This window comes from Penicillium citrinum, assembly GCF_028827155.1.
Source record: "Penicillium citrinum strain IBT 23319 chromosome Unknown utg000002l:1.0-3833315.0:1.0-3834789.0, whole genome shotgun sequence".
Classification (NCBI taxonomy): Eukaryota; Fungi; Ascomycota; class Eurotiomycetes; order Eurotiales; family Aspergillaceae; genus Penicillium; species Penicillium citrinum.
The window spans coordinates 3395697-3419282 of NW_026622687.1; the positions used below are offsets into that span (position 1 = coordinate 3395697).

Here is a 23586-nt window from a genome sequence, read left to right on the forward strand (position 1 = left end):
GCGTTCCTTTTTTTTGGACACTGCTTTTCCCTGGCCATATCAGACTAAGTACAGCCACGCAGATGTGTGCAATTCCACGGGATCCCGGCGAAAACCCCCCGTCCACTCCAGAAGCCGTAAACAGAGGACCAAACGGAGAATACAACCCATACACCCTTTACCGGTTGCTCTTGGCAACACGCTCCAGCTCGTCCTTCTTCTTGATGGCGTAGGAGTTGGAGCTGCCCTTGGCGGCGTTGATCAGCTCCTCAGCAAGGCACCTATTATCGATGATTAGCACAGAATCTAGAATTTCATGAGGCATTCAATGAGGGAATCTTACTCAGCAATGCTCTTGATGGAGCGGAAGCTGGACTCGCGGGCACCAACAGTCAGGAGGGAGATGGACTGGTTGACACGGCGGAGAGGAGAGACATCAACGGCCTGGCGACGGACAGTACCGGCGGAACCAATACGGGTGGCTAGAAAAGATAATTAATATCTGTCCATTATGAAAAATGCTTGACAAAATTCTATTCTTGGTGGGGGTTTTTCTTTCCCTTCGAAATTGAACTTTGTCTTTGAAATTCGGGTCCAACTTACAGTCCTCACGGGGGCCGCAGTTGACAATGGCGTCGACGGCAACCTGGATGGGGTTCTGGTCGGTCATGATGTGGATCTGAAAAGCAAGAAAAGTCAATATTAGCGGCTGGTCGAAATCTCGGATTGAATGTCGGATTGAAAGAACGTACGATGTCGAAAGCGTGGGAGACGATACGCATGGCCATGAGCTTCTTTCCGGAGTTACGGCCGTTCATCATGAGCGAGTTGGTCAGACGCTCGATGATGGGGCACTGAGCCTTGCGGAAACGCTTGGCGGCATAGCGACCGGCAGTGTGGGAGAGGTAGACAGGCTGACGGATCTGAATGTAGTCGCTGGAAGAAAAAAAAGCATCAGCACTGTGCAGAGTGATAGTTTGACGCCCTGAAATTCCCGAATGCTCCAATATGTCGTGTATTCCTCCCCGATTATTCATTGTGTTGTTGATTGACCAAAATTCAATTTCATGTGCCACCGCAATTCTTCACACCATATTTTTTTTTTCGCATTCGGGAAGACGAGGCGAGGAATTGAAAAGATTGAAAGATAGACTCACGTCAGGGAGATGTCGCGGATCTCGACGTCCTCGTAGGACCACTTGTTGAACTTTAGGACAAGGGTTAGTATATTTCGAGATTGAACGTTTTAAATATCATCCAGGGAGTAGCGTACGAGCAGGACGGAGCCTTCGTTCACATCCTTGGGCAGGATGGAGTTGACCGCGACGACTTCCCCGGCGTCGGACATGTTGACAGTGTCGAGGGAGGGATTATGGGAGGGTTTGTCGTTGGGTGGTTGATTCAACAAGTCACTCGGCGATCGCATGGAGGAAATTGGCGGTGCGCTCGCTTAGGCGTTGTGTGGGGGTCACATGAGTTAGGGCAGCGCAGGCACCAATCAGGTGTCTAGGATCATGTGACACAATCATTGGTCAGCTGACTATTATAAATGCCTGAGGCATTAATATCTACGGGTACGAAGTATACAACATCTACAAGATCATCACGACAAACATTAACAATCTATATAAAGGTAACATTATGTACAGCTACAAGTACATACTTCTTCATCTATATAGCAGTATACAATAAGGCTTCTTGGACTCAGAAATCACTAAATTCTACTCACACCCTGCTGTACTCTCTACTCTCTACTCTCTACTATTTGTACTTCTACCGTACCTGAAGCCATTTCCATCTGGCCCAGTCCAGTTCTTTCATACACTACATAGTGCCTGTTCCACTATCAATCCAATCTCCCCTCTTATTCTCTTCCCCCCTCCCCCCTCATCTCCACTAAGACCTCTCTCATTTCTTGTTTATTGTTATTTTTATTCCTCTTAACTTCAATTGTCTCACCCGCTCCTCTCGGTTCCCTTGACCGCCCTCGTTGGGGGTGACGTTGCGCTGCGCGAAGGTCCATCACTGAGACAATTCGACTTCGTTAGCCAAATCCAACTAACTAACCAACCCCGGCTAATTCGTCTGCAAATATCGACTGCGCCACCCTTCCACCCCTCCTCAACGAGAGCCGTCTCCGGTCCCTCTTCTTTTGCGCTCTTGGACGCTCATTGCCATGAGGTGTTCCTGTCCACACGACACTCATTCCTCCCCCGCGCGTTCGATCCACATTCCCTCAAACTGAGGCCCAACCCTGTGTCCATATGGCGGAAGAAAGCCCCGAGCTGCAATCCGCGTTGCGGACCCTGGACCGGGAATTAGAGGTAAGGATATCCATCATCATTTTCAGCCCTATATTCCCGAGAAACATGCGCTGACACCCCATGATATGTAACAGGAGGGCGATATCACTGAGAAAGGGTAAGTGGCCATGGATATTATGAACCACGTTCAATGGTCCTATGTGGTCATACAATGGCAGTCGTGAGGTTCAAAGGCTGACTATGTACTATGTAGATACCAAAAGCGACGCACCCTTCTACTTTCTCAATTCCTCGGGCCCAACAAACCTCTCGACATTAATTCTCATGCGGCCTCAAGCCATTCAGACTCACTGAATAGCTCTCATGTTGCTCCGCCGGCAATTTTAAGTGTACGACCCCCCACCGCCGATTCATCTCATCCCACGATCTCGTCCCCTACCTATGCCGGTGCCTATGATGGGAGTGGAGGTTATGGGTACGACCATGGTGTCAGCACGGACTTGCAGGCTTCGTCCCCGATCCTACCGGAGGGTCTCATGACAGAGATAGTAGTGGAATGCTACAGACAACCGATCGAGCCCCATCCGCGGCATCCTATGATTCGCTTTTTCTCCCCAGACCGGCACCTCCAGGATCACAAGGACTGGACGGCTCGAGAACGGCAACTCTACTGAGCCAGAACTACGCCTTCAACCCCGAATCGCAAGCCGAGTACGCCCAGCCTGAATATGGTCAATCCGACTACGCCCAACCCGAGTATTCGCAGGCGGAGTATGCCCAGCCTGAGTATGTACATGATGACATGGGAGTCTACGACCCTGCATCGGGAGGTGTCACGCGGCAGTCCACAATGCTTGACTCGCAGCAGGGATACTTCTCGGATTTCGCGGGTCAGCAGCATGATGATTATCGGGATAGTTACGGTGGTGGATTTCATCGTTACTCTCAATCTGGCGAGGCATTTTCTCCTACAGCAAACATGGCGCCGCCTTTCATCCCACCCTCGGAGCTGGCTCATGGGCCTGCTATACAGCACTTACTTCCCCTTGAACCTCGAGACATCCCCTTTGCCGTGAACGATCCACATGATAAGAATATACCCATGTCCAACTTTGACAACATACCGGCTGTTCTCCGACATCGCGCACGGGTTCATCCGAAGCAACCGGCATACTGGGTATTGGACCAGAAGGGCAAAGAAATTGCATCCATCACTTGGGACAAGCTCGCCAGTCGCGCGGAAAAGGTTGCTCAGGTCATCCGCGACAAGAGCAATCTGTACCGTGGAGATCGTGTCGCTTTAATCTATCGCGAGACTGAAATCATCGAATTTGCTGTCGCGTTGATGGGTTGTTTCATTGCCGGGGTGGTTGCGGTGCCTATCAACAGCCTTGACGACTACCAAAGTTTGAATCTGGTACTGACCTCAACACAAGCTCACCTTGCGTTGACAACGGAAAATAACTTGAAGGGATTCCAACGTGACATCACTGCACAAAAACTCAACTGGCCGCGGGGAGTTGAATGGTGGAAGACGAATGAGTTTGGCAGTTTCCATCCCAAGAAGAAGGACGATTCACCTCCCTTGGTCGTTCCGGACTTGGCATATATCGAGTTTGCGCGAGCTCCGACAGGAGATATGCGTGGTGTCGTGATGAGCCACCGCACAATAATGCATCAAATGGCGTGTCTGAGCGCTATTGTCGCGACTGTTCCCACCGATTCGAGCTCTAAACAGTTCGCCAAAGGAGAGACCTTGATCAGCTACCTCGACCCACGCCAAGGCATCGGAATGATCTTGGGTGTTCTTTTGACCGTATACGGAGGCCACACCACTGTCTTCCACGAAGATCGAGCCGTGGAGACACCAGGACTGTACGCCCATCTCATCACTAAGTACCGTGCAACGATCATGGCAGCAGATTATTCTGGCCTAAAAATTGCTGCTTATAATTACCAACAAGATCCCATGTCGACAAGACACTATAAAAAGAATTCAGAACCCAATTTCAGCAGCGTCAAACTCTGTCTGATAGACACACTCACACTTGATTCCGAGTTTCACGAGATTCTGACCGATAGATGGTTGCGTCCAATGAGGAACCCGCGAGCCAGAGAGATCGTTTCACCAATGCTCTGTTTGCCAGAGCACGGCGGAATGGTCATCAGTATGCGCGATTGGTTGGGTGGTGAGGAACGAATGGGATGTGCATTGACGCACGAAATGGACCCGGCTGAGCGCGATTCTAAAAAGGATGATGCCAAACTTGAGAAATCCGAGACTAATACAGGCTTTGGTAGCAGTCTCTTGGGTGGTGGATCTCGTGTGTCGGCACCCAAGGAGACTGGAAAGAATGACCTGGGTGAGGTTCTTCTCGACAAAGAAGCCTTGAAGAGCAATGAGATTGTTGTTTTGGCAATGGGTGAAGATGCTAGAAAGTATGCCAGCACCATGCCTCACGCCGTGCGAGTTGGAGCCTTTGGTTACCCGATTCCCGATGCGACACTCTCCATTGTCGACCCCGAGACCAATCTTCTCTGCACCCCCAATGTCATTGGTGAAATTTGGGTCGATTCTCCTTCGCTTTCTGGTGGGTTCTGGGCTCTGCCAAAGCACACAGAAGCCATCTTCCATGCCCGCCCCTATAAATTCGAGGATGCAAACCCTACACCAATTCTTGTGGAGCCCGAGTTCTTACGCACTGGTCTTCTGGGATGTGTCATCGAAGGAAGGGTCTTTGTGCTTGGTCTGTATGAAGATAGATTGCGACAAAAGGTAGAATGGGTCGAGCATGGTCAAGAAATTGCTGAGCATCGATACTTCTTCGTTCAGCACCTGGTGGTCAGCTTACTCAAGAAAATTCCCAAGATCCATGATTGCACCGCGTTCGATGTATTTGTGAATGATGAGCATCTGCCGGTGATTGTTCTAGAGTCTTATGCTGCCTCAACTGCACCTACAACAAATGGAGGGCCACCTCGCCAATTAGATCAGGTCTTGCTCGACTCGCTTGCGGAGCGATGCATGGAACTCTTATATCAGGAGCACCACCTTCGAGTCTACTGTGTTCTCCTTACTGCTCCAAACACCCTTCCTCGTGTTGTCAAGAACGGCAGACGAGAGATTGGCAACATGCTTTGCCGGAAGGAATTCGAGGCGGGTATGCTCCAAGCTGTGCATGTTAAGTTCGGAGTTGAACGATCTGTTTTGAACCTGCCAGTCGGTGTTGATCTTGAAGGTGGTATTTGGTCTCCTCTCGCACTAGCTGCGAGACAGGATTTACTGGCATACTCGGAGAAGCAGTACTCAGGTGTTGACTATCGCGATGTTGTCATGGATGATCGGACTTCTACGCCACTCAACAAATTCAACACGATTGTCGATCTTCTCCAATGGCGTGTATCTCGACAGGCCGAAGAACTAGCATACTGCTCCATTGACGGCCGTGGAAAGGAAGGCAAGGGTATTACCTGGAAGAAATTTGATCTCAAAGTCTCCGCCGTGGCTACCTACTTGAAGAACAAGGTCAAGGTCCGACCAGGTGATCATCTGGTTTTAATGTATACTCACTCCGAGGATTACATTTACGCTGTTCATGCTTGCTTCTGCCTGGGCGTTGTCATAATTCCGATGGCCCCAATTGACCAGAATCGTCTTTCGGAGGACGCTCCTGCGTTCCTACATATTATCAATGACTTCGGCGTCAAGGCTATCATTGTTAACTCTGAGGTTGATCATGTTATGAGACAAAAGCTCGTTTCTCAACATATCAAGCAATCTGCTCAAGTTCTTCGAATTGGCGTACCAGCCATCTATAACACTAGTAAGCCATCAAAGCAATCACATGGTTGTCGAGAACTTGGCTATACCATGAAAGATGCATGGCTTCAGGGTAACCCCACTGCAATGGTTTGGACATACTGGACTCCAGATCAGCGACGTATTTCTGTTCAGATTGGACATGATACTATCATGGGAATGGCTAAAGTACAAAAGGAAACATGCCAAATGACCAGCATGCGCCCGGTACTTGGTAGCGTGCGCAGTACTCTGGGTCTTGGTTTCCTCCATACTTGCTTGATGGGTATCTACGTTGGTGCGCCAACTTACTTGGTCTCTCCTGTCGACTTCGCCCAAAACCCAATGACACTTTTTGTGACGCTCGCCCGGTACAAGATCAAAGACACCTACGCCACAAGTCAAATGCTAGACTACGCTATGAGTGCCATGGCTGGCAAGGGCTTCCAACTCCAAGAACTCAAGAACCTGATGATCTCCGCTGAGGGTCGGCCTAGAACGGATCTCTATCAGAAGGTCCGCCTGCATTTCGCTTCGGCCGGTCTTGACCGCACTGCGATTAATGTTGTGTACTCACATGTTCTCAACCCAATGATCTGCACACGGTCATACATGTGCATTGAGCCTATCGAACTGTATCTGGACATTCGTAGCCTCCGTCGCGGTCTCGTCTACCCTGTTGACCCAGATGCCGATCCTAGTGCGCTACTGCTCCAGGATTCTGGTATGGTGCCTGTCAATACTCAGATTGCCATCGTCAACCCAGAAACATGCACGCTCTCTCATGTGGGCGAGTATGGTGAGATCTGGGTCCAATCAGATGCTTGCGCGGCTGGATTCTACAGGTCGAAGCAAGAATTTGATATCGAGAGAATGAATGGTCGTGTTGCAGATGGAGATCCCAACGTGCCATACGTTCGTACTGGTGATCTGGGTTTCCTTCACACTGTGACTCGACCTATCGGTCACGGAGGACAGCCCGTCGAGATGCAGGTCCTCTTCGTTTTGGGAAGTATCGGTGAGACTTTTGAGGTCAACGGGTTGAGTCATTTCCCCATGGATATCGAGTCCTCGGTGGAGAGATGCCATCGTAACATCATGACAGGAGGATGGTGAGTTACTATCAATATTCTGTCCTTTCTTTTTCTTTTTTGTCTACCAGTATCGGACTAATCGCTAACATGACACTTTCCAGTGCTATCTTCCAAGCGGGTGGATTGATAGTCGTTGTAGTCGAGGTAACTCGCAAGGCTTTCTTAGCCTCCCTCGTTCCCGTCATCGTCAATACAATCTTGGGCGAGCATCAGGTTGTGGCAGACATTGTTGCTTTCGTCTCGCATGGCGATTTCCCTCGCTCTCGTTTGGGTGAAAAGCAACGTGGAAAGGTCCTGGCATCTTGGGTGACCCGAAAGCTACGCACACTTGCTCAATTCAGCATTCGTGACCTGGAAGGCGAACACCCCTTCGCGGATGTGATCCAGCATCGTGCTAGCAGAAGCTCTAAGCCTGGTAGTACCATGGGCAACAGCATGCGCATGTCAACCATGCATGAGGACGAACCCCCGGTGCCACGGTCGCCCGCCGGAGTTGTCTTGGAGGAGAGAATTGAACAGCCCCAAGCACAATATCAAGAAATGCCCCCCTCAGGGTACTCTTCCGGAACTCGATACTCGAACTGACCACAGCGTCCCCGTTACATCAGTCCCTGCGGCTACATCTGCTGTTCCTTATATTCAAGAGCCGCAGTCTGCTACAATTATGTCGGCAGATGACGATCACCACTTCGAGTCGGTAGCCGCTGATCACCAACAAGGATCTACTTCTGACGCGAATCGTGACTTCCGCTTCAGCTTCGAAATGGCCAGCACACCGATAGAATCTTTCCAGCAATCGGCCCCGCCTACCCACCAACACTTACCCAGGGGGGACTCTCTTCCCAACCATGAAGCCAGCATGGCAGGCCCTGCATATACTGGACAGCCCCGGCCGAGCACTCAGGACAGTGATGATTGGGCTGCCGAGGCCCTCATGTACCAGTCGGCCTATGGTGATGACAGCCACGCTTCAGCGAACAGACATTAGATTGAAGCTGACCTGCATCCCGAACCTATTATTTCGGACATTAGCATGTTGTATATGAGCGAGCACTTCATTTGTTGTCCCAAAAAAAAAGAGCGAATTCTGCTAGAGTAAAAATGTGGCCATCATCTAAGCCATTGTTGGGCCGTGTTTGTCGGTAATCGGCAATCGGCAGGAGACTTGATCATTGCTTCTCTATAATTTCGTTTTCCTCTTTATTTTTCCTTATTTTTCTTGTTGTTCCGATTGCTGCCTTTCTTGTTGCTTTTATTTTCACCATCCTCTGATCCCCGAATACCTCCACTGCGCCGATCTTGTTCTTCTGCGTGTGTTCCCCCCCCCACCCTTTTCTGCTGTACATACCATACCCGACGAGAAGTATATCAATGCCTCCGATCCCAACTTTTCTGTCGTAGTTATCTTGTCTCTCGGCTATCTCATTGATCTACTTCATACGTGATGTAATTCCATCCTGTGCAAGCGTTCCTTTTCGTCAATCCAGTCTCCACACTTTAAGACGTGATGTTGACCCACCCTTATACCATTCACGCTGGCACCATTGCTGTACAAATCTCGCAATCGCGGAGAAGAAAGAGAATACGAGACCCTTGTGTCCCCTTTGAAAAATGCATGATCGTCACACTCATCCCGTTGTGCTCCTCGTTTCTCCATGCCGGTACGTCGATCAGCGGGCGTCTTGCGCACCGCTCTATACTCAACAAAGCAAAAATCATGGAACGATCATAGGAGATCTTCGGTTTTGCAAATTCCTGTGGAGAAATTAGACAAGAGCTCTTCTTACTGATTTCGGGACGATAATGAGGGGGTACGACACGATCTTTGCTGAGAGCTCGAAACTATAATAGAGCTTATCAGGACCTTCGTCAAGATAGCTTTCTTCGTTTCTTTTGTGAGGGAAAGAATCGCAATCTTACCTGAATAATGAATCTTTTCCGAATCTTACTTCTTGCTGGGCTCGCTGTAGCAAAGAAGCCTAATATTCTCTTTGTCTTGACAGATGACCAAGGCAAATATGTCGGAGGATTAGAACACATGCCGAAGCTGCAGGTTAGTTGATGATTCGAGGTAGAATGGATGGCAAACATCATTGGGGCGTTACTAACTCATTGGAAAATAGGAACTCCTAGTTCAAAAAGGATCAACCTACCCTAAGCACTACTGCTCTGTCGCCCTCTGCTGTCCCTCTCGCGCAAATCTCTGGACAGGCCGTATGCCACACAACACGAACGTGACAGACGTCGGTCTACCATATGGCGGATATCCAAAAGTGGTACAAGCCGGCTGGAATGATAATTACCTGCCATTGTGGATGCAAGACGCAGGGTACAACACGTACTACGTGGGAAAACTATGGAACTCTCATACTGAAGATAACTATAACAAGCCCTATGCCCGTGGTTTTAATGGCTCCGATTTCCTTCTCGATCCTTACACCTACCGCTACTATTATGCACGCATGACTCGCAACGGTAATCCGCCTGTCAAGTACGATGGTAATTACTCCACGGACGTGATTGCCGAGAAAGCAGCTGGGTTCCTGGACGAAGCGATCGCTCAGGATCGTCCGTGGATGTTAACTGTTGCACCAAATGCGCCGCACGCTAATGGTTCGCATGACTCTGCGCGTCAAGCGACCTGGTTTGGTGAGCCGGAATTTGCGCCTCGACATGCGAACTTATTTAAGGATCTTAAATCGCCTCGCGATGCTAGCTTCAATACCTTGATTGAAGGTGCTGTGAGCTGGACTGAAAATGTGCCTGAGTTGAGTCAGAAAGAAATTGATTACATCGATGTGTTCCAACGTTGTCGTCTGCGTGCACTACAGGCTGTCGATGAGATGATTGGTAATTTGGTCGAGAAACTGGAGAAGGCTGGTGAGCTGGATAATACATATATCTTTTTCTCAACGGATAACGGGTACCATCTGGGTCAGCATCGTATGCAGCCTGGGAAGAATTGTGGTTATGGTATGTTTTGGTTCTTGTAATAGGGGGGAACCTCGAAGAGATACAGTATACTGACAGTATGGGTGCAGAAACTGATATCAACGTACCTCTCATCGTCCGCGGTCCTGGAATTCCCGAAAACGAGACCCTGAACGTTGTGACTAGTCACACTGATCTGGCACCCACTTTCTTGTCCATTGCGGGTTCCTCCAGAGAAGGTCTGGATGGTAAGGCCATCCCAACCACTGTCAAGGCCAGTAAATCCGACAAGAAGAAGGAACACGTAGCTATTGAATATTGGGGCTTGGTATGTTCATTCTATTGAAGCATAGATGAGAATGATTCCACTAATGGATTATAATATAGGCCGTGCCAGAAGGTATTTACGGCTACGCAAGCGACAAGCTGCAACAACCGCACAACAGCTTCCAGAACAACACATATAAGGGTATCCGGCTTGTAGCCGACGACTACAGCCTCTATTATGCAGTTTGGTGTACAAATGAAAGGGAATACTACAACCTGAAGGTAAGATCTCATCATACACACCGCGATATCATGCAACAACAAGGTGACTGACCACTTCGACCAGGATGACCCCCACCAAACTGTAAACCTCGCAGCGCACCCCAACAAGCACGCGGATTACAAAATTGCAAACCGGGAGCTACCCCAGATCATCAACCGTCTCGATGCTCTGATGATGGTCCTCAAGTCCTGCGAAGGTGACTCCTGCCGGGACCCGTGGGGCCAATTACATCCTGCGGGTCAGACTACCACCCTCTCCGAGGCACTAGCGTCGGGCTTTGATGAATTCTACGAGAACCAACCCAAGGTCTCCTTCTCCGCTTGTGAGCATGGATACATTGTTGCTTCCGAAGGTCCGCAGCAGTTCAATGCGTATCATGGTGGACAGAAGCGAGGTTGGGGATGGGATACTTTCTTCTCCTGGTAATCCACTCATTATAAAGGGAGAGAAAAAAGCACTAAAATAACCTCATATTGTGTACATACTACGGAAGGAACCCAGGGTTCAGTCGAAGCGATGTAGATTGCAATGATAATGACCCATAAATAATCACGTTGAAATATGTCTTGAATGTCAAACAAGCAAATTTCCCAAAACTTGGCTGTAGCCGCTGACGTCAGTGATGTCACTGAACCCTAACTCGCCCTCAAATTGATATCGACTCCACATGTACCTGAGACGATGTTTATAAGGGAAAAGATATTCCCTTCATAAATCGCAGTCGGATTCATTCTTCGCAAATTCAAATATTCATCGCAATGCTGACCTGCTACATTCTGGCGCAGGCCGCGCTGTTGTCGATTGCGCACGGCTCACCCGCGCCAACAGCGTTTGTCTCTACTACCCACGATGCTCCTAACCCCACAATTACCCCGTCGCCCATTGAGAAGAATCCCTCCAGGGTCGTGGAAAGAGGTATTCTGAGCGATGTGGAGTCGGATGTAAATGATGTTCTGTCGGGATTGGGCTCTGATCTGCCTTCGTGGGTGGCATCGGGAGTGCCCAACTTTTTCCAGGGTTTCCCCACCGGCGATGCAGTCGTGAGCTCTCTCGGGTTGAAAAGTTCAGACTTGGATGCAGTGCCGACTAATGTCCTCAATATCGATCCTTATGCCAACTGGACCAGCTCAGGATGGAACGTTCGCTTCCACGGAAATGTCTATAAGCAGCCCAACACCTCCGTTTCCACTCTAAATAAGCTCGCCGATGTATTCCTCGTCAACACCAGTATCTCCGACCTCCCCAAGTCCGAACAAGATCAGGCGCGGAACTTGACAGCCGAAATCTTCGTCGTTCAACAGCCCCACGTCGCTGTCAATACCATTCACCTTGAGCCAGCGGCGCTTCAGGGTGCTAGCGGACAGACTGGCGGAGGCGGTTCATCCAACACCACAGGAGGCTCGCAGAATGTTACTTTGCCGTACAATACTACACTTGAGGGAGACTTCGATACTTTTGTCACCATTAAAAGCCATGGACTGACTGCTGGCAACGAGACCTCGACGATCCAGAGGCTCAACACTCAAGTCGAAGGCGCTTCAATTGGAAACAGTACTGCTTATCTGGTACCACCCAAGGGTCTGACTTTTGTTTCCGACATTGACGACATCCTCCGTGTTACCAAGATCTATGAGCCGGAGGAGGGACTGATCAATTCTTTTGCCAAGGCCTTCACGCCGTGGCAGAACATGCCGGATATCTATCGGAATTGGTCAATCAGTCTTCCAGATGCGCACTTCCATTATTTGGTATGTATCTCTTTCTGCCCCCTTACAGGCTCACCAAGTCGAGAAAAGAGCGCTAAATGATAATACTGTTAGACTACCACTCCCGAACAAATCACCCGCAATTACATGCAATTCATCTACACCAATTATCCCGGAGGCTCCTTCGATACTCGCCCTCTCAACTTTAGCGATGTCTCCGCCACCCTTTCGATCCGCAAGTTCTTGCTAGAGAAGATATTCGAAACCTTCCCTCAGCGCAAGTTCATTTTGGTCGCAGACACTAGTAACAGCGACGTGATGCGCGACTATCCTAAGATGGCAACCGAATTTCCGGACCAAGTACAGTGCATTTTCCTCCGCAACACCAGCGCAACAGATTCTGGGGACAAGTTCCCTTACGACACGTCCGGATTCAAAGATCTGGACCAGTCTAAGTACATGTTCTTTCTGAACGCCGATGACCTTACCAACCTTGATATCGCCAACGGAGAATGCTACAACAAGAGTATTCCCCAGAACGTGACATACAGTTATCAGGGTCTTCCACTTGGACTGAGTAAAGATTCCGGGGCTGCTGGCGGGAGCTCGGGAAGCCTTGCGGCACTGGCCGTCTCGATACTAGTCGCTGCTTTCATGTTCTCTTAGCATGTTTCTTTTAGCGGTTGCATAATTTATGGCTCACGTTGTGATGATTTGGATGATTCCATATCCGTTATCCTAGGCTATAGCAAATAATAATCTACGTATGTTTTCCCTACCGTCAGAAATACATTTATAGATATAAATAATCTATGGAATTCGATTTCGCCATTTGCTCGTAGAATCTGTAGATGCATAGGTGACTCGCGGCCTAAAACGCGTATTATGAGACATCCATCAAGTTCCTTTGGTAAATTGACCAGATTTTGAAGACCCAGGAATACTAGCACTTCTGTCCATTCATTTTTCATTAGTATCGGTGAACTATCTGGTCACTCTGACAATTTTAATATCATAAATCAGTAGCCTCGTAACTTCTTGATAGAGAAATTTGAACATCTTCTTGAATTGAGAAAAAGTTCTTTTTATTCTTTGATTTCTAACTATCCCAATTGAGACATTTTTCCCGTTACTCAGTGAAACTTGACCAGTTGGTAGATTCAAACCTCTTCCGCTGGTCTATTCCATAGAATGCTAACCTTTGTGTCCCCTTCAGCTCCAGATGACTCAATCATGATCAATGGTCTTTTTACTTCATTGATTTCGTTCTAAACGTTCTGTGATATCTTTGGGGAGCTGGCACTTGTCGGTGTAGATATCATCAATGGACTTTGTAAGCAACCTCTGGATATTCTCTATCATTGCGTATATGAACCTGAGAGATCCCGATCTCTCGGGTTATGAGGCCATAATATTATAGAAATAAAAGTTTCTAAATTATATAAAACAGAATGGGAAAGTGCTGTAAATAATTTAAATGCATTGTTTTGGGCGGAAATGAAGGCCACGATGTTAAATATGATTATTTCGAGATTTTATTTCATAGTAGCATTATCCAGCCAGGTAGATATAAACGGACACTTGGATTGAGATTTGAATTACTATAGAATATTCTATACCAGAGTCTCTTTTCAGAACTTAAACTATACGTTTGAAGCTCTAATCAAATCCACGCAGTTCAAAAGTATATGTTGAAGTTTCATATCCCGTGGTGCTGTCGACGCTTCTCTCCAACATCATAAAGCTCTAGAAGGGATCTTTGTCCACTGAAAAGAGTTGATGACTCGAATTGAGGTCGAAATTTTATTTCGTTTGTCTTTATGAGTATCTTTGGGTTGATTTCTAGGTTGGGCTACTAGCACGAGATGAATTCCGCCAACGCGGCGGTCTATCCATATCGAATAACTGAGACAAATCATAAGAGATCGATTATTGAATAATGATTGATTGTGGTCACTTCACTATTGTAAAGCTCTTCGAACAATGCTTGTGTGGTAGTGAACATACTGGATTAAGTCATTGTAAAGTGGTAAAATCGGTGATGACCTCCATTCTAACCCTATCACAACTCTTTCTGTTAGAAGCCATCTCACTCTGACTTCAACAATACAAAGACATCGAGGAGACTTCAAAGCCCTTTCTTTGCTCATTATTCTTTCTGAATATAATGGCTTCTGTGAAACTATCTGACTCGAATATCCGATAAATCAGGTCAAATAAGCTATATAAGACTACTCGAGACTGCTGGAAACCCTTTCTTCTCATCTCAATTCACAAAGTATTCCGAGAAAACACTCTCGACTCCCAGAAAAACACCAATACTTATAGTATCAACATCAAGACTCGCAAGACCATTCTCTCCATGGCCCGAGAAATAGTCCATTACTGCCCAAGGCGCTTCCGCCACTGCTCTGCATCATTTCGGACTCGTATTCAATTACAGAGGCACTTGAATGAAGCCCACAGGTCTACTTCTAAAAAGGTCTCTTCAGGGTCTAAAAACACCTCTTCGGGGGTACCGGTTGTCCACTGGCAAAATGAAGTATAACTCGAGAGTGCAGGAACAGGGACCACCGACTTAGCAGGAAGTTTGATCTACTATAGATTCACATTCAATTTTCTAATGTCCCTTTAATTTTGGCATTAAGCTCAAGATAACAGAGACCCCTGACGGAGTTGTTAGCTGTTAGTTCTAAGCGTGTTTTTTTCTTTCTTTTTTTTGAAATGTATAAGGTCATGTGTTTGACATCAATAGTTCGTTTGAGTGGAGACTTCATTATTCAGGTCTATACTATACAACTTATTAATCAGAGCCCTTCATTTCACCACTCTGAAGAGCCTTAATCTCATGCAATAATTCTTTTCCTCCATTATTCTCTAATTGCTGAGCAAGAGTCGTGCCAAGCCTCTCCGCATCAGCATCACTTGTAATCACCGAGCATGCCATAGAAGAAACTTGGCTCGATCCATACGGATGAATAATGATACCCTCAAGTCTGAGTTCCAACTTCTCTGATGACATATTCTCAACAACACTGTTCACAGCAACAGGTGAGGAGCATCCACCCTGGAGAGTGCGAAGCAACGAGCGTTCAGCCAAGCAGATCCAGCGAGTAGGTAAGTCTTCGATGCTTCGAATTACAACCATACTCAAATCATCATCTACACGAACTTCAATACCCAGTGCGCCTTGTCCGATGGCGTATGGGAATTCAGAGGCTGAAAGACTTTTTGTAATGCGGTGCGACAAATTGATTCGGTTTAATCCGGCTGTTGCGACTATTATGGCTGTGAAGGGGCCTTCTGGGTCGTCCAGCTTACGAAGACGAGTGTCACTGTTGTTCTTAGCTTTTGGATTTTTAGGAAAATGGATTGGACTTCACTTGAAATGATCCAAATGAGGTTTTGGAACTTACAGATTCCCTCGACATTCTTGGACCACCAGTTGCGGATACTTATATTTGAGCAGCGCTTTCCGGCGTGTCGAGCTAGTCCCGATGACAGAGCCTGATGGTAATTCAGCAAGATCCTTGTATGGAAGACCATTCTTGACGACTAGTGCGTCTGTTGGATCTTCACGATGCACAATTGCACCCAGGATACATCCATCGGGTAAATTCGTTGGCATATCCTTCAGACAATGCACCAGCAAGTCCAATTCTCCAGAACACAACTTAGACTCCATCTCTTCGGTCCAGATGTTCTTAGCTGCATCTGATGGACCACTGAATTTCAGAAAGGGACTTGTTTTGTCCACGTCGCCTCGGACTGAAACATCTTGCCATGGGAATTTGATGTGCGGATGGATGTTGCTGAGTGCTTTGGAGACACGCTCTGCCTGAACAAGCGCTAGCTTGGAATTCCGCGTACCAATTACCAGCTCTGACTTATCTGACATGGCTGTCGATTGATTGGTTTATTGATGTATTTGGTATTGGCAAGAGCAAAAGAAGATGTGAAGTTTGTGTGGGGTCTACGATAAGCTAGTCGATGCAACGATGCCTCGGTTAATTTGGGGCCAATAACGCCATGTACACGTTCACTTCTGATGTGGTCTATAAATTAATTGAATTGTTATCGGATGAATTGCTTTCTTGTTATGGTTCTTTTAAAGTCAGGGAAAACGGCTTGGTATTTACAATTCGTATATCAAGTCTTTTTGAAAGTTCCGGGCCAGAAGATTGCTAGTATCGCACCAATTCCAAGCTCAGAGCTGCAACGACAGGCTCTGGTTCGACTAGAGAGTCCCCTTGTGGTGCCTCCTGTGGAAGTTTTGGTGATGCCATCGAGACATTAATTTCCAAGGTATTGATGGGATAATAAATAGAAAGAGGAAATTAGCACAGCAACTATGCACACAAATCGATCAATTGAGGGCTAACTTATACATGGATGTATTGAAGATGATACTATGTGAAATTGCTGCCCAGCTGCAATCTATATAGAAAGCTTGAATATGCAGTCCAAGCAAGTATCCTGACTGATCGTCTAACACTATACAGACCCCAACTGGAGTACATAGCTTAAAAATGTCATCTAAAGCTACTTACGGAATCTTTGTTTCTGATTCGCAAACCTTACATTCTACTTCGTTTGAAATCATTTAGTTATTGTATGATCCGGTACATGCATTATTGGCTATATCATAATATCACATAAACTTTTTTTTTTACAGCTTACTGGGCCTCGGCCTGCTTGGTCAGCTGCTCAATGTTGACCTTAGCAGAAAGACCGCTATTATCAGTTGGCGCATGAGGTGAGCTCAACAGCTCAAGGGCTTGCAGATCCTCGTTGGTGAGGGTGTTAGAGCGGATGGGACGGAAGGGGGCTGGAGAGCCGGAGCTAGAAGCGAGGAACTGTAGAATATGTTAGTTTTTACTTATTCATGGCTTCACAGGTTTATTTAGGGGGGTTAAGCTTACCGAGCTGGCAGCGCTGAGCAGCGCAATCAGAGAAGCCTGGACAACATCTTGGTGCAGACCCACGCCCCAAACTTGCTCCTTGCTACCGGAAGCAGTACATTGGATGTATGTGGCAGCCTTGGTCTCACGACCAGTACCAATCGAGTGCTCCTTGTAGTCAACGACATCAAGGTCGATGCCAAGGGTAGACAGAGCCGCAGCAAGGGAAGAGATAGCACCATTGGACACACCGGTGATGGCGTGCTGGACATTGTCGATCTCGACAATACCAGTGAAACGACGCTTCAGGTTCTTGGTGTTCACAGCCTTACCAGGCTCGGGAGGAGCCGGGGATTGTGAGCGGTCGGTAGTAATGTTGTAATCGATGAGGTTGAAGCGTGGGTTGGACTTGAGATGGTAGGCCTCCTCGAAGAGAGTGACAATCTCGGCAGGACGCAGTTCCCGATTGGCTTTCTCGGTTTCGACCTGGACGATCTTGCTGAACTCGATTTGCAGCGCACGCGGGAGATCCAGCTCCAGACTGCGCAGAATAACCCAGGCCGCACCACCCTTTCCACTCTGGCTGTTGACGCGGATAACACTCTCGTAGGTTCGGCCAATATCCTGGGGATCCAGGGGCAAGTAGGGAATAACCCATTCTTGCTCCTCACCAGCTGCTGTGGTATTTTCACGCAGAGTGAAGCCCTTCTTGATAGCATCCTGGTGGCTACCGGAGAAGGCACTGGTAACCAGGGAACCGGCGTATGGCCACCGCTCGGGAACGGGGATCTTGGTGCACTCTTCCACCACCTTGATGACAGAGTTGATATCTGAGTAGTCGACATTTGGTGAAACACCTTGTGTGTAAAGGTTCAAAGCCAGAATCATCAAATCCACATTGCCAGTGCGCTCTCCATCACCCAACACGGTTCCTTCGACACGTTGCGCACCAGCCATCTGGGCCAATTCGGCAGCAGCAACGGCACATCCACGGTCATTGTGGGGGTGCAGCGAGACTACAAACTTCTCACGCTCAGTCATGTTGGTGCAGAAGTACTCAATTTGGTCGGCATAGATGTTGGGAGTTGACATCTCGACAGTGGCGGGCAAGTTGAAGATGATCGGGTTCTCGACAGTCGGTTCCCAGGCCGCCTTAACTGCCTCACAGACCTGCACGGCGAATTCAGGCTCGGTATCGGAGAAGGTCTCGGGAGAAAACTCGAATTGCCATTCTGTACCAGCCATAGAAGGGTCATCCTTGGTGATTGAGCGAGCAAACTTGGTACACTCAACAGCTCTCTTCAGACTCTCCTCCTTGTTCATGTTGAAAACGATACGACGGAAGCATGGGCTAGTGGCCAAGTAGATGTGCAGAATCGCCTTCTTAGCGCCTCGCAGAGACTCGACAGTACGGCGAATGAGCTCCTCACGACAGGGAGCGAGAACTTGCAGCCAAACATCATCGGGAGTCAGACCAGGTTCTTCAACGAGGCGACGAGTGAAGTCGAAATCGACTTGGGAGGCGGAAGGGAATGAGACTTCGATCTCTTTGTAGCCGATCTCCACGAGCATCTTGAAGAAACGGAGTTTTTGGTCGCCATCCTATTTGACATTGATATCAGCATATAGTCAAACTTCTAGCGAGATCAAATTGTCCTACCATTGGATCGGGGAGACTTTGGTTGCCATCGCGCAGGTCAGTGGCCATCCATCGTGGAGCCCGCTCAATCGTCTTGTTAGGCCATTGACGGTTGGGCAAGTTCAGCGGCTTGAACGGCTTATATTTCGTAGAAGGGTCTTTGAGCCTAGATATAAAGTTAGTCAACCTGCATAAAACAAAAGCCAGAATGTCTGGATTGAACATACATTGGCATGGCGGCGGTTGGCGGGGTACAGTGTGGGGGAGAATCGATAAAAGGTTACGAAGCAAAGACAGACGCAAAGACTGCGCTGGCACAACAAAAAGGAAGTACTTCAAGTAAAGAAGATACCAAGAGAAAATAAAAAGGTTCGGATAGAATCCTATTTAAACCACAAAGGCCAATAAAGCGAGGGGCATTTGAAGCGTGAGTCAATCCGCAATGACGAGTTTTAGTCCTTTCGGCGCCGACAGCGGAGTCACGTGGTGCTGTCGTTGATCTGCAGGGCGTGCGAGTAACCAAACTTGGATTAGTGAGATGTCTTTTTTGAGTTGGGATATTCTGGTGGCGAATGACAGGATTGGCGGAGAATTCAATGAAGTATTTTGTGTGACCTCTTTCTATCAATTGTATGTACAATGAGGTTGTACAATGTATATTCATCAACTACCAACGTATATTTGGAGGATCTCAGCTGCCCCGACCTCGGAGTTATAGTGTACTATGTAAGCCGAGGCTAACCGCGCGGGAGGTATGTCATTGTGGATTCTTTTTCTTTCTGTACAATTTGATATTTTTTTATAATTTTTTGTTTGATATTCATCGTTTTCTTTGTATTATGAGTATGGGAGATTAATCCACTCATATAATATTTAGACATTCAATTGTACATTAATAGTATCTATAGTACAAGACAGCTACGATTCAGCTGTTATTATACGAAGTTCCTCTCAAGCTGCATCAACAATGGATGCACCTCCTCCATCTTGAGCTTCACTGCTCGAGGATTCTGCAATGCCTGCTCACCCAATTGGCTACGGATCACTTGTTGAAATTGTTGAGATCCCGGGTCAGTCTTGCTCTGCATTTGTCCGGTGACATCCACAGTGACACCGCCATCAGTAACATCCCGGGGTCCCACAATGAAAATCATGTTATATTTCATTTGCTTGGCTCGTTGGATTTTCTTTCCCAAGGTTTGTGCACTGGTATCAACATCCATGAGGAATGTCGAATCCGCGGTGGACAGTGGGCGCGGTGGTTGTGTCGTTCCATCATTTTGAAGCACGCGGAATCCAGCAAACCGGGAAGCAGCTTCTTGCGCATGCTTTAGGACAGCATCATCCTGATTGACGGTCAAGATAATGCCTTGTCGTGGGGATAACCAGAATGGCCAGTGTCCTCCATGATGTTCAATCAATAAAGCCAAGAATCGTTCGAGGGAGCCAAAGATTGCCCGGTGGACAAGCACGGGCGTCGCGACACCTGGAGTAGCTGGGTTATAATCCTCCTCGCCCTCGGCAACCTGGTATTCCAACTCAAATCGCTGGGGCAGATTCATGTCCAGCTGGATCGTCGATAATTGATGGTATTTGCCAGCCTGGTCTTGAAGCTGAATGTCGATTTTCGGTCCATAAAAGGCCCCATCGCCTTCATTCAATGCCCACTCTCGCCCAGTACTATCCAATGCCTCGCGAAGCTGGCTCTCGGCACTATTCCACATCTCCAAAGTTCCAATGTAATCTGTCTCTGGTCGAGTGGAGAGTACTAATCGAACTGGGCCCAGGCCAAATGTCTCCATAGCCATATCGACAAAGCCCAATGCTGATGCGATCTCCGATTTAATCTGTTGGGGACGACAGAAAATATGTCCATCGTCTTGGTGAAACCGGCGCACCCGCGTAAGCCCTGTCAGCGAGCCAGACACTTCATTCCGGTGCAATGGGCTAAAGTCCGCATAGCGCACTGGCAACTCCCGATAAGAATGGTTCTGCGACTTGAATAACAAGCAATGACCGGGACAGTTCATGGGCTTCAGTCCGTATGATTCGTCTTCGCCAATTTCTCCTTCAGTCTCACCACTCGCTCCACGGCCTGTCACTTCATACATGTCATCCTTGTAGTTTTTCCAATGGCCGGAGATTTCCCATAATGAGCGTTTGTAGATCGTTGGAGTGAGGACTTCGCGGAAGCCATATTGCATGTATTGGGCACGGAGAAACGCTATAAGCTTATTGATGACGTGTGTACCATTCGGGAGGAATAGCGGCGATCCGGGGCTATAAATGGACGAGGTAAACAGTTCCTGGCTGGTTCCTAGAGCTCGATGGTCGTGAGCTGGAAGAGCCGCTTCGGGCTTGCCATTGGCGGCGTCAGCGCAAGAGCAGCGTCGAATGGATGTTGTAGACAGCCATTGTATTCTTCCGGGTCCTCGTGGACCAAGTAATGATCGAGCGCGAAGTTGCGGTCGAAACCGAGTGACCAAACGCATTGTGATTGAATGAGAATGCTAAAGGCGTGTGGAGTTGCATTTCTGCCCCTTCGCTCCTCCACCGCTTTTGGTGCCTGGGAAAATGGGCTTGCCTAAAGGGTTGGGCCCTTGTTCTCTCTGGCTCGTGCAGACCGCCTTCACGAGGGACCCCACTAACTAGGATTTCAATCCAATACATTACTCCTCAACGCATACCCACAATATCCATAACCCCACTTTATGTATCAACTTTACACCCAATCACTTCCAACAGAAGCTCTATTACCAGTCTGACAGTTCGTACTGGAGAAACCGCTCGTCGTATTAGACAGTTGAGAGCTTATCTGCAGACCAGTCGTGGCAGACGGCAGCAGAACAATAACGAATCTCCGATCCGTCTTTTCGAATCTGGAGAACTGCAGCCACCTCGAAAAGGAGATCCCGACCTCTTTTTCGTAAATGGTCAGCGATTTGCACAAGATCCAATTGAAGATCCCTCTGTACCACAAGGTTCTCCAGTGTTGTAACATTAGTTTGAAGCTATCCTTCCTTCTGCCGTTCTATCTACGTCTCTTTCTACAGTACCACCTCCGAACCTTCGAAATGTTAGTAAAATCGAGAGTCGGTAGGCAAAAACGGTCAGCAGGGAGTTTCAAACTTAGGCCACACCACTGTATGATCTGGATGGCGGTATATTGTCCACTGTCCATCATTCCATGGGGTTCTATGAAACTAATCTATTGTGTTTGTAGAGCTCTAATTTCCAACAACAAAATCCTTATCTTTCCAAGGACGATATCAAATATCCCACTGAATATTCTGAGGATCAGAATATTGATACACTCATCCACAAGCTATACTTCTCTCCCTGAGCGTTATTCTTATCTGGCCTGATCACGAAACAAGTTTACCCCTAGCTCCTATTCCTATATTAATTAGCTAAATATCAATACTGTTGTCTCTCTCTCTTTGTTCTCCATGGACTTTATACTAATCTTGATTCAACTACAAGTATGACCTTTCCGACGTTTTCTGTCCGGCAGAATATTATATAATCAAAGTGGAGAAGAGCAAGTTATCTTGGGCACCCACTTGTCCTGTAAACAGGACATGACCAAGGACCGAGGCATGAGAAAACGGCGCAAAAACACCACAAATGATGACTCGCAACAGTCGCAGGATACAAATGGAGGTCTTGGTACAGACTCATCCACTCCGGAATTCAAGATGAGACGAAGACTTCTTGCAAGCTTCGCTCTCTCCCTCAGCCAACGAACCTTCGTCCACGTTGCCATCAACGGTCTCCTGCTGACCCTTATACTTCACCTTCTACTTCTCCCCGAAATTGTATACCAAGCTCAGGGGCTTTGTAAACTACCATTGATCAAGGGCACATACCCGGAAAGCTGCATCAAACTCGACCCCCGACCAGCAACCCAATCCAACCCCATCTCCCCGGAAGAAACCATCATTACCGCGCAAACCCACCTAGAATCCATCTTCACCAGTTCCCTCGCAACTCTCACGCCCTTATCACACGTTCTCAAAGAGAGCGAAACTATGCTGCGAGATCTTCAAACAACGTTGCAGGGTAGCTTTCCTGACGCACGACATGCCCTCGCCCTCGAGTTCCAAGGCAGCGGCTCTGCCCTCCGCACAGCAATATGGGAATTTGACTCTCTCCGCGCCGACCTTCGCTCAGCCATCGACTCCCTTCTCGCATCTCCTCTTGCGAAGGAACCCACGGGTACCTCTATCGCGCGCGATAGTCGACTTGCGGCTCAGATTCGTCGTCGCGCGGAGTATCTCGATCGACTGCGTGCGCAAATTCGCGGGAAGACCGACTCCCTCAGTACGCGATTCGGTGCATTAGACGACCATCTCGAGGCAGTGGATGGGATTGTTTCACGCGAGACGCGACGGGCATCACTAGCAGGGATTGCTTCGGGTTATGACGGGCGCGAGGGATTGCAATTGCAATCTATCTTGGACTCATTGTCGGAATATACATTTGGGTCTAGGATATTCGGAGGATCGGGGTCGGATTCTGATGTCAAGGTTGAGACCGAGACGCCGAGACCAGCGACGACCTTGGCCATGTTGAGATTAGCGGCGACACATCATCTTGCTGTAGCTGATTCGGTGGAGCGACTGTCACGACAATTGAGGGATTTCCAACGTGCTAAGGGATCCACTTGGGATGGGTTATGAGGGGTGATTGAAATGATTTGATAGTGCGAGCGATCGGCGAA

General features: G+C 48.0%; 8 protein-coding genes across 8 annotated transcripts; 4 read left to right on the top strand and 4 right to left on the bottom strand.

Annotated features, from left to right (window-relative positions):
- Positions 1–157: 157 nt before the first annotated feature.
- Positions 158–1405, bottom strand: N7469_003085 (40S ribosomal protein uS7; the record flags this gene model as incomplete). The annotated part of the gene is made up of 6 exons (XM_056642005.1): positions 158–260; positions 323–461; positions 583–658; positions 732–915; positions 1137–1186; positions 1253–1405. 6 exons carry the CDS (start codon positions 1403–1405, stop codon positions 158–160), a joined length of 705 nt encoding a protein of 234 aa, XP_056504499.1.
- Positions 1406–2243: 838 nt separating this feature from the next.
- Positions 2244–8124, top strand: N7469_003086 (putative AMP binding domain protein; the record flags this gene model as incomplete). The annotated part of the gene is made up of 6 exons (XM_056642006.1): positions 2244–2303; positions 2378–2400; positions 2497–2718; positions 2862–7154; positions 7238–7690; positions 7728–8124. The coding sequence occupies 6 exons, from the start codon at positions 2244–2246 to the stop codon at positions 8122–8124; spliced, it is 5448 nt and encodes a 1815-aa protein (XP_056504500.1).
- A 939-nt stretch (positions 8125–9063) lies between these two features.
- N7469_003087 (sulfatase family protein) lies at positions 9064–11043 on the top strand (the record flags this gene model as incomplete). Its single annotated transcript, XM_056642007.1, has 5 exons — positions 9064–9189; positions 9260–10109; positions 10178–10395; positions 10455–10616; positions 10681–11043. 5 exons carry the CDS (start codon positions 9064–9066, stop codon positions 11041–11043), a joined length of 1719 nt encoding a protein of 572 aa, XP_056504501.1.
- A 332-nt stretch (positions 11044–11375) lies between these two features.
- On the top strand, positions 11376–12989 carry N7469_003088 (phosphatidate phosphatase App1 family protein; the record flags this gene model as incomplete). Its single annotated transcript, XM_056642008.1, has 2 exons — positions 11376–12365; positions 12438–12989. The coding sequence occupies 2 exons, from the start codon at positions 11376–11378 to the stop codon at positions 12987–12989; spliced, it is 1542 nt and encodes a 513-aa protein (XP_056504502.1).
- A 2137-nt stretch (positions 12990–15126) lies between these two features.
- Positions 15127–16221, bottom strand: N7469_003089 (porphobilinogen deaminase; the record flags this gene model as incomplete). The annotated part of the gene is made up of 2 exons (XM_056642009.1): positions 15127–15658; positions 15740–16221. The coding sequence occupies 2 exons, from the start codon at positions 16219–16221 to the stop codon at positions 15127–15129; spliced, it is 1014 nt and encodes a 337-aa protein (XP_056504503.1).
- Positions 16222–16999: 778 nt separating this feature from the next.
- On the bottom strand, positions 17000–19098 carry N7469_003090 (2-isopropylmalate synthase; the record flags this gene model as incomplete). Its single annotated transcript, XM_056642010.1, has 4 exons — positions 17000–17179; positions 17246–18826; positions 18885–19029; positions 19091–19098. The coding sequence occupies 4 exons, from the start codon at positions 19096–19098 to the stop codon at positions 17000–17002; spliced, it is 1914 nt and encodes a 637-aa protein (XP_056504504.1).
- Positions 19099–19798: 700 nt separating this feature from the next.
- Positions 19799–21355, bottom strand: N7469_003091 (threonine--tRNA ligase MST1; the record flags this gene model as incomplete). Its single annotated transcript, XM_056642011.1, has 1 exon — positions 19799–21355. The coding sequence occupies one exon, from the start codon at positions 21353–21355 to the stop codon at positions 19799–19801; it is 1557 nt and encodes a 518-aa protein (XP_056504505.1).
- A 1089-nt stretch (positions 21356–22444) lies between these two features.
- On the top strand, positions 22445–23545 carry N7469_003092 (uncharacterized protein; the record flags this gene model as incomplete). The annotated part of the gene is made up of 1 exon (XM_056642012.1): positions 22445–23545. One exon carries the CDS (start codon positions 22445–22447, stop codon positions 23543–23545), a length of 1101 nt encoding a protein of 366 aa, XP_056504506.1.
- Between the last annotated feature and the right edge of the window lie 41 nt (positions 23546–23586).